At 56.0% G+C, this 8,434-nt stretch overlaps 1 protein-coding gene across 1 annotated transcript in view; it reads right to left on the reverse strand.

Moving 5' to 3' along the window:
• Positions 1–433: 433 nt before the first annotated feature.
• The window catches only part of CSF1R (colony stimulating factor 1 receptor), a 27,549-nt gene continuing 19,548 nt past the window's right edge, over positions 434–8,434 (reverse strand). Inside the window, exons 11-21 of the mRNA XM_006766238.2 lie at positions 8,204–8,330; positions 7,975–8,079; positions 7,372–7,482; positions 6,681–6,831; positions 4,360–4,451; positions 4,185–4,279; positions 3,114–3,236; positions 2,926–3,037; positions 2,348–2,447; positions 1,427–1,535; positions 434–1,332 (exon numbers count right to left, since the gene is read on the reverse strand). Of these exons, the coding sequence (XP_006766301.1) occupies positions 1,207–1,332; positions 1,427–1,535; positions 2,348–2,447; positions 2,926–3,037; positions 3,114–3,236; positions 4,185–4,279; positions 4,360–4,451; positions 6,681–6,831; positions 7,372–7,482; positions 7,975–8,079; positions 8,204–8,330 (1,251 nt within the window). The 3' untranslated portion in view covers positions 434–1,206. The remainder of the gene's footprint in view (positions 1,333–1,426; positions 1,536–2,347; positions 2,448–2,925; positions 3,038–3,113; positions 3,237–4,184; positions 4,280–4,359; positions 4,452–6,680; positions 6,832–7,371; positions 7,483–7,974; positions 8,080–8,203; positions 8,331–8,434) is intronic.

Here is an 8,434-nt window from a genome sequence, read left to right on the forward strand (position 1 = left end):
TGAGAAAGTGCTTCCCCTTCCTCCTTTCCCTGGCCACTGGACCCTTACCGCAGGGGGATGTGGCCATGGCATGGCATAACCTGGCGCAGCAGGAAAAACTCCCTTCTGTGAAGGGGAAGCAGATGGGCTGTACGGAAATAGCGGGACTGGCTCAAGTGCCCAGCGTTTGCTTAGGGCACAGGAATGGGCCATATGTTACTTAATTTATTGAGAGGAGTGGAACAGGTGGCTTTCCCCCTCCCTCTTCCCCCAGCAAGGATAAAGTTTATTAAATTATCTGGTTTTGGTGAAGCAAGAGTCAGTTTCATGCTCATTTTTGTGGGGCACAGTGGTTCAGCTTTAAGTGCTGAGCTGGTCACTTGACGTGGAGGGATGGTAGGAGGGCCCAGGGCGTCCACAGTCCCCCATGAGGCGCAAAGAACCAGAGGCCAGCTGTGTTAATTCTGTTAGTTTAATGCTGACGGCGGCACCCCGCAGCGTGACTGTTAGTTATGATGAGTCAACTTGGGGAAGCGCGTGCTGCTTGCATGGTGTGGCCAGCCACACGGGTCGCCTGTCTTCCAGCTCAGGAGGACGGGGGACTGGGCAGAACACCCCAAACTTTAGCTGCCATCTGGCTCATTATAGCAGTACCAGGTCCAGGGTGGGATGGGGCTGTGGGAAGAAGACCAGAGGGCAGAGACTGGCATGTAAGTTAGATTCTTACAGAGGAGCCACCCTGCTCCGAGGAGTCTGCGCCTAGCAGCCTCTGAGTGGCTGTCTGCTGTTGCTGCTCCACTAGGTTAGAGAGGGGGTCCCTCTACTCTAAGGCCCAGGAGCCTGTTTTCTCAGTATTGGGACAGTTCCTGGGGATGTTGTAGGTGTGAAATCAGTCCGTTTCCATCAGGAGAGGGTAGGGAAGGAGTTCCTGGAAGTGGGAATAAGGTTAAGAGGGTGAGCTGGGGGTTCTCCCAGTTGGCATAGCGAACATGCAGCCACAGTGTTAAGAACAGAGGGAGGGGAGGGGCTCAGCCCCAGCCCCTGACTGGCAGTGATGACCCAGGTCCTGAAAGCGGGTCCTCTGATACCTCAGGGGTCCCACATTCCTGAGTTTCAGGGCTGGGCTGTTGAAATGACCGGAGGGACAGAGTCTGTGTTCTTTGTGGCGTCCCATCCACGGGAGTTGAAGCTCGGAGGAGGGGACAGGCAGTGCCCCCAGGTGTCACCTCAACAGAACTGGTAGTTGTTAGGCTGCAGCAGGGGCTGGGCAATGTCCCCCTGCTCACAGCAGGCCAGCTGCTCGCTAGAGCTCTCCTCCTGCTCGCTGCTGCTGCTGGGCAGGTTGGCATAGCCCTGAGGGAAGGAGAGGCGGGGATGGTCAGTTCTGACTGGACAGCCCCACCTGGCCTGCGACAGCCAGCCCCACCCTGAGCCTGGCCGCACTCACCTGCTCTCTGCTGTCCTCTTGGGCCTGCTCCTGAAGGAGGAAGCAGATCTGCTGGAAGGTGGGTCTGTGGGTGGGCTCCAGGGACCAGCAGGCCTGCATGATGCTGTATCTGAGACAGGACAGAGGCCGCCTGTAAGTCTGGGGATCATTGCACATGCATGTCCCCTACAGACTATGTAGGGGACGTGCATGTGCAATGATCCCCAGTCAGCTGTTGGGGGCGTGCATGTGCAATGATCCCCAGTCCCAGCAGAGGTCTCGAAACCTAGACAAATGAGCTTAGCACGAGACCTGTGCTAAGCCCTTGGAGAAAGATATCTTCATCATGCCCATTGTGACAGTTGGGAAGAAGCTCAGAGATGCTTTGTTGCTCAAGCTCCTAAAACAAGAGGGGCTACTCTTATGACCAGCAGGTAGGTGTGAAAGGTGGGCTGAAAGAATGAGCAATTGTTTGGCTGTAACAAGAGACTAAAGTGGAGAGAGGGCTGCCAGCGGCATGAATCCACCCTGGCAGGGAGACAGGAGGCTGCGTTGAGAGGGGCTGGAGAAAGGGAGCAGATGACTTCATGGCCAGCTGGCCTGTGGTGAATGCAGGGAGCCAGTGAGCAGCTTCCCCATGGTGGGCCGGCGGTGGTGAGTTATCAGGCTACCCCACAGATCACCAGGACAGAGAAAAAATGAGTGAGTGTTCCTTGAGGTCATACTAACAGTCTGAATTCCAAAACTATCCACGTTAGGACCGGCCTGTGCTGCCCGGGAAACCAGAGGTAACCCTGAGCTCTAACAGGGGCTTGTGATGTAGTCCGCTGTGGGGAGAAGAAGCTGGCCCTGGAACACTGGGCTGGGAAAGCTGGGTCATATGCCTTTCCATGCCCTTCAACCAAAGTCGGGTGTCCTCCCTCCCTGGGGCCCTTCCCTTACATGTTTTTGGGTGCGAACGCAGGCTGGGCCATTTGGTATCCATCCTTCACCAGCTTGTAGAACTTGCTGTTCACCAGGATGCCAGGGTAGGGGTTCAGCCCTGCAAAGGCCAAGATCACACCGTGCTCAGTACTCCCCCATCCCTATCCCAATCCCACACACGTCTTGATGAGGTTGGTGTTCCACAATAAGACAACAGCTCCTCTTAGTGCTATGTGCTAGGCATCGCAAAGGGCTGAGGTTCTAGGAAGCCAAGAGCCATCACCCAGCCTCATCACACCTCACAATTCTAGCACAGCCCTTGGAGTAAGAGGCTCTTAGAGGAGTGCATTGAGGGGCTTAGCCCACGGCCCTGTGCCTAGCACTCCAGAGCACTGGGGTGCTGTCTTCAAGGTAATGTATATTGTGGGTGTGGGGAAGCAGAATGGCACAAGCAGACAGATGAGGGAATGCCTGCCGGGATGGAGGGCCTGCCCTGGGCCCCAAGCATCCTTGACTAACAGCCTCTTCGAGGCAGAAGACACTGCAGGGAACCAAACACAAGCCCCTGGCTGAGCCTGCACCAGGCCAGTGCTCACCGAGCGAGAAGATCTCCCAGAGGAGGATGCCGTAGGACCAGACGTCACTCTGAACCGTGTAGACGCAGTCGAAGATGCTCTCTGGAGCCATCCACTTCACGGGCAGGCGGGCCTGGCACAACAGACCCCAGTCACCTTGGGTCCTGGCTCACCTCTCCCCGGCTGGGTCCGTCCCTCCCAGCACTCACGTTGCCCTTGACGATGTAATTGGAGTCATTCATGATGTCTCTAGCCAGCCCGAAGTCCCCAATCTTGGCCACACGCCCACAGGTCAGCAGCACATTTCGGGCGGCCACATCCCGGTGGATGCACTGGGGAAGTGAGACAGGTTAGTCTTGGCCTCTCCCTCCCCTCTCTGAGCCCAAGAGGCCAAAAGTGCAGGAGGAGCAGCCAGGCCTTAGAAGGCCTCAGAATCCTCTGTGAGGGAGTGGGCATCAGTCCTAGCCCTGATCCTGACCGTGATTCCTGTCCCTACCTTTTACATGGTCAGACTGCAGTGTTTAGAAACCACCATTACTCGGGGCCTTTTGCCCTGACCCAACAGCTGACTAGAGCTGTGTGTGCATCTACATGGGCCCAGAAGCAGTGAGCCCTGGCACTAAACCTTGGCTGGCCCACATCCGCTCCTAACAGCCACTGCCATTTTCAAGGTCCTACCCTGCCAGGCCCTTCCCTAAGCATCTGCACACATTGTACCATTTGGACCTCAACCCTGTGATGGTGCCCATTTTAGTTGACGTAGAGGCGGAGGCTCAGAATTTCAACATTGTTCCAAGTCACACAGCAAGTAACAGGGCCAGCATTCAACGACGCCCAAGTCATGCTCTTAATCAAGGAGGATGGTCACCGCTCCCACTCCCAGGCACTGCTTCCCAGCCGGAGTGTATTGTGCACATCATCTCAGCCTGCATCTATGCAGGGAGGTTCTGTTATCTGAGACCGTGTGCTTCACGCCATTGACAATGGTTGTCACATCCCCACTGTTGACTAAAACTAAACCCTGTTGTTGAAAATGGGTGTGCCTCAGCCTCCCGCACACAGGCTTCCTGTGGGGGCTCTGGCACAGCCTCCCACCCCCATCACCCAAAGCTCCGAGGCTGCAGCCCAGATGCTGTGGCCGCTGCCCATTTGCTTCTGGCACTCTGGCTCCTAACCTGCCCCTTCGTGCTCACTTTCCTCCCACACCCTCCAGACTCATGGAGGTTCAGTGGCCCCCCACCCCCTGGGAGACCCTATGGGGGACCCAATTCCCAACTCACATTCTTGGAAGCGAGGAAGGCCATGCCCTGGGCCACTTGGCACGAGAAGTGGAGCAGGTCCCGCAGTTCCAGTGGCCACTCGTCCTTGCCCAGGTCTAGTGTAGGGAGAGGCATCAGGGCAGCCCGCCACACCCCTGCCCAGCCCCCAGCAGCCCCTCTCCCTCTCCCTCCTCACCTTGCTCAGAGAAGGACTCATTTGAAGAAGAAGTAGAAACGGGCCTCATCTCCACATAGGTGTCCACACCCTGGCTGGAGAAGCCACTGTCCCTACACAGAGAGGGCCAAGGGCAGTCAGTTCCCATTGCGCACTGCCTAGCTCGGGCCTTGGCCTCCAGCCACTCAGCAGGGAAGAGACCTGCCACATTCTGATCACTGGTCCCTGCTGGGCCGTCATGTGGGAGCGAACAGCCTGTTCTCTCAGGGCAGCTCTGCCCGTTAGAAATTTCCTCATCTAATGCCAGTCGGCTCCTGGGATTTTTCTCCTGGTCCTTGCTCTGCCCTAAGGGACACAGAGAAGGGGCTCCCTCTTCCTCACCACAGTCCTGCAGGGATCTGAGCGTATTCTAGACCTCCTGTGAGCTCTCTACCCCTGGCCTCACCTTAACCCCTTCCCCGGCAGAAACGTGTATACTCGTTTTCACAAAATGTTCTTTTTCAGTCGTCGACGAGTATACTAAGAAAATATGGTAAAAAAATATGGTTTATAGGAAGACGAGTTACAAACTGTTTTCATAACCAGCATCAAAAATACTATATAGAACCAAAATAAAAAAATTAGTCTGAAAAAGAAACGTTTTTAACAAAAAAATTGTTGGGGAAGGGGTTAAAACCATCTGCAGAGCTTCAAACACTTCTGTGCCCAGGGGCAAAGCTCAGTCGTTCAGTCATTCCCTCCAGGCAATTCCGATGTGCAGCCTGATGGAGGCCCACTGGTCTAGAGTCCTGCTTCTTGAACTAACTCATGTGCACAGACTCACCTGGGGAGTCTTATTTAAATGCAGATTGTGATTCGTCTGGTGGCCTGAGAGGCTGCATTTCTAAGAGCTCTCTGGTGATGCCTATGAATGAGCCCGTGCTCTGGGGGGCAGGCAAGTTTGAGAGTCGTTGCTCTAGAATGAAGTCACTACTGCTTCTAACATAGCAGCCAACCGAGTTCTGGGCCTCTCACCCTCCTGCCCCCTGGGCAGTCGACAAGGTCCATGCCCTAGGGTTCCCCAAAGGAGAACCTGATATTTCATATATGGGCTGGCCTGGGCAAAAGCATCCCCGGCCCTGTTCTAGAAACTATACTTATATTACTGTAGCCTGGGATCCCGTTGGCAAGATTGGTTCACAGGCCATTTGCCCTTTAATCACCCCACTCTGTGGATCCTTTTCCCACCTGCAGATTTGAGGATGGAAGATAATACTTTCCTTTGGTTCTCATTTTGATTTGATCTGGCCTGAGGTTCCAGCCTGCAGAGGCCCAGTGTCAGAGGGGTGTCCGAGAATCAGAAGAGGAAGTAGATGCGGCCAGCCCCCATGTTCAAGGACACTGGATGGGGTGCAATATCCTCCTTCCCCTTTTGCCTCCCCAGGCTTAGCAGTGGACAGTGGCTAGGCTAGGGGCCCAGTGTACACCCTTCTTACTTTGATCCTGCCCCAGCCCTCCACAGCCTGGTCCTAAGACTCCACAAGCCCCCAGACAGACTTCCCGGAGAGCAGGGGGGCTCAGGTAGCATGGACCAGGAGTCAAAAGAGCAGCATGGAGTCCAGCTCCGCCTCTGCCTCTGACTCATGTGTGACAAACTGACCACTTCCTCTCTCTGGTTCCCCATGTGGCTCTGTCCATCTGCCTCTGCGTGGTTTCCAGGAATATCAGCATTACAGAACAACAAGGCTGGAAAGACCCAGGGAGGTTCATCCTCCTGATGACTCGCCTGGGGAAACTGAGGCCCAAGTGCTCCCCTTCACCTAACAATCCACAGACTCTGTCCCCACTTGGTGGTGATGTGGGGACCTGACACTGGCTACTCCTTAGGACAGTGGGTTCTCTGCAGCCCCCAGCAGCACATGCTATGGGGGAAACAGGGCGATTACCCCAAGATCTGCCTGTCTCTGGCTAGGGCTCCGAACAGTGTTGGTGATCTTTTACATACATTAACACGTCAAGTGCCCTGTCAGTCACCGGTGACTGACACTATACTTTCCGACTGGAAGACAAAACAGGCTGGGCGCTTAAAGTGTTAAAGTGAGGATTTCATTAACATCTGTCTCCACCAGACTATGAGCTGCCTATCTTTGCCTTGATGTTTCTAGAACATAGTAGGTGCTCAAATATTGGAGATAATTAGTAGGAAAACACTTGCCCATCTAACGTGGTGTGACTACTCGCCATGGCGCAGATGGGAATGTGAGGGCCATTCGCCGCCCGACCCTGAGCTGGTGTTGGGGACAGACCTGAGTCAGGCCCCAGCCCCAGTCGTAGCCTCCTCCTGTCCTTAGCCAGGGCCCTACCTGCGGACGTATTTCTTTTCCAGGTGGATGTTCTTGTAGCCGGGATCCTGGCCCGGACTCAGGCTGGGCCCCAGCATGGCCTCAGCCTTCCTTCGCAGAAAGTTGAGCAGGTCTCCATAGCAACAGTACTCAGTGATGACCAGGACAGGGCCTAGAGAGCCAAGAGAGTGGGTGAGTGCACCCCTTCGCACAGTCCCCATGGGGCGGGGGCAACAAGGCACCCTGGACTGGGACTTAGGAGCCCCATCTGGCCAAAACAGAGGAATCTCAACAACCAAACAAAGGAACAAAAAACGCGATAAGCCAAAGAATTCTTCCCTCAAAGCAATCTGCAGCAGCTCCGTAAAGGTCAACGCTCCTATAGAAGAGGATGGGGTGGACATGGAGTCCTGACAGGCCCTGGGGCATCACTCCGGACCCACAGGGCCCAGACATCTGCACTGTAGGCTCCCTCTCCATGTGACTGACGCCCACTGGGTCTGAGAGCTCAGAGCTCAGAGCTCCCAGAGCTGTCTGCCTGCACAAGCAGCTTGACCAGCTCAGGTGTCTGGAATTTACGGGACACTGAGGCAGGGGTCCTACCTTCACTATGAGGAAGTGGGAAGTGGAAGGTGGACTGAGGTGCCCTGGGGCCCTCAGACACCTGAGAGGCCCCAAGCCCATGGGCCCCATGTTCCCCAGGACCCCTCACCTCCGTGGGTACAGGCTCCCAGAAGGTTGACTATGTTCTCGTGCTGGCCCAGGTGACTCATGATCTTCAGTTCTGACATGAGGGCCTCCTTCTCGTCGGCGTGAGCCGTGGCTGCAAGGAGGGACCACAGGTCCCACAGATGGGGAGAGAGCAGGACATGGAGGGCCACATAGACGGGACAGCAGGGGAGCCGGCAGGGGTACCCAGAGTGCCGAAGCAATCAGGAGCCAAAAGGGGGAGGAGAAACGCGGACACACAGGTGGGTGTTAGGGAGAGAGAGAGGAGAGATGACCAGTCACTGAGTTGGTCTCAGGTAGAAGGAAGTCAAGCTGTGGCCAGGCCATGGCCCAGGCTGGCTTCTGTGTACCCCAGCCTCTATTTACCCCAGCTTAGAAGCCCCCCACACCCGGGAGTTAGAGGGAGCCTGGGACTCACCAAGGAACCCAGGAGTGCTCCCTGCAAACCCCAGGTTCGGTCCCCCAGGCTCTGACAGGCAAAAATGTGCGTGATCGCTCTTGTGACAACAGAGCACGCAGCCCTTACCCTAACCTGCAGCACCTCCCACCAGCTCCCTACATTCCCAGGCCCCTTCCCCTCACTCACATTTCAGCATCTTCACGGCCACCTTCAGGACAGCATCTTCCTTGCCCAGTCCAAAGGCTGTGGCCTCTACTACCTTCCCAAAGGCGCCAGCTCCAAGGGTCTTACCTGCCGAACATGCAGGCTCCTTAGGTCCCTGGGCGCCTAAGCCCTTTCTCTGAGGACCACGGGCTCCCTGCAGCCCATGCTGCCCTCTGACGGGAGGGCCTGCTGGGCCGAGACCCCATCTCACCGAACTGCAGGTTGTTTCGGGGGAACTCCCACTTCTCATTGTAGGGCAGCTGGGTGGGGTCGATGAACGTGTAATTGTTGCCCTCGAAGCTCTCGATGATCTTCCAGCGCACCTGGTACTTGGGCTTCTGCAGAGGGAGAGGGAGGAGGCATGTGGCAGCCAGGCCTGGCAGGATCTTGGATCTCATTCTGACCCCCGAGGGCAGGGGGAGTGGGCAGTCCCATGGCCTTC

The sequence above is a fragment of the Myotis davidii genome, unplaced genomic scaffold (assembly GCF_000327345.1).
Source record: "Myotis davidii unplaced genomic scaffold, ASM32734v1 scaffold18, whole genome shotgun sequence".
Lineage (NCBI taxonomy): Eukaryota > Metazoa > Chordata > Mammalia > Chiroptera > Vespertilionidae > Myotis > Myotis davidii.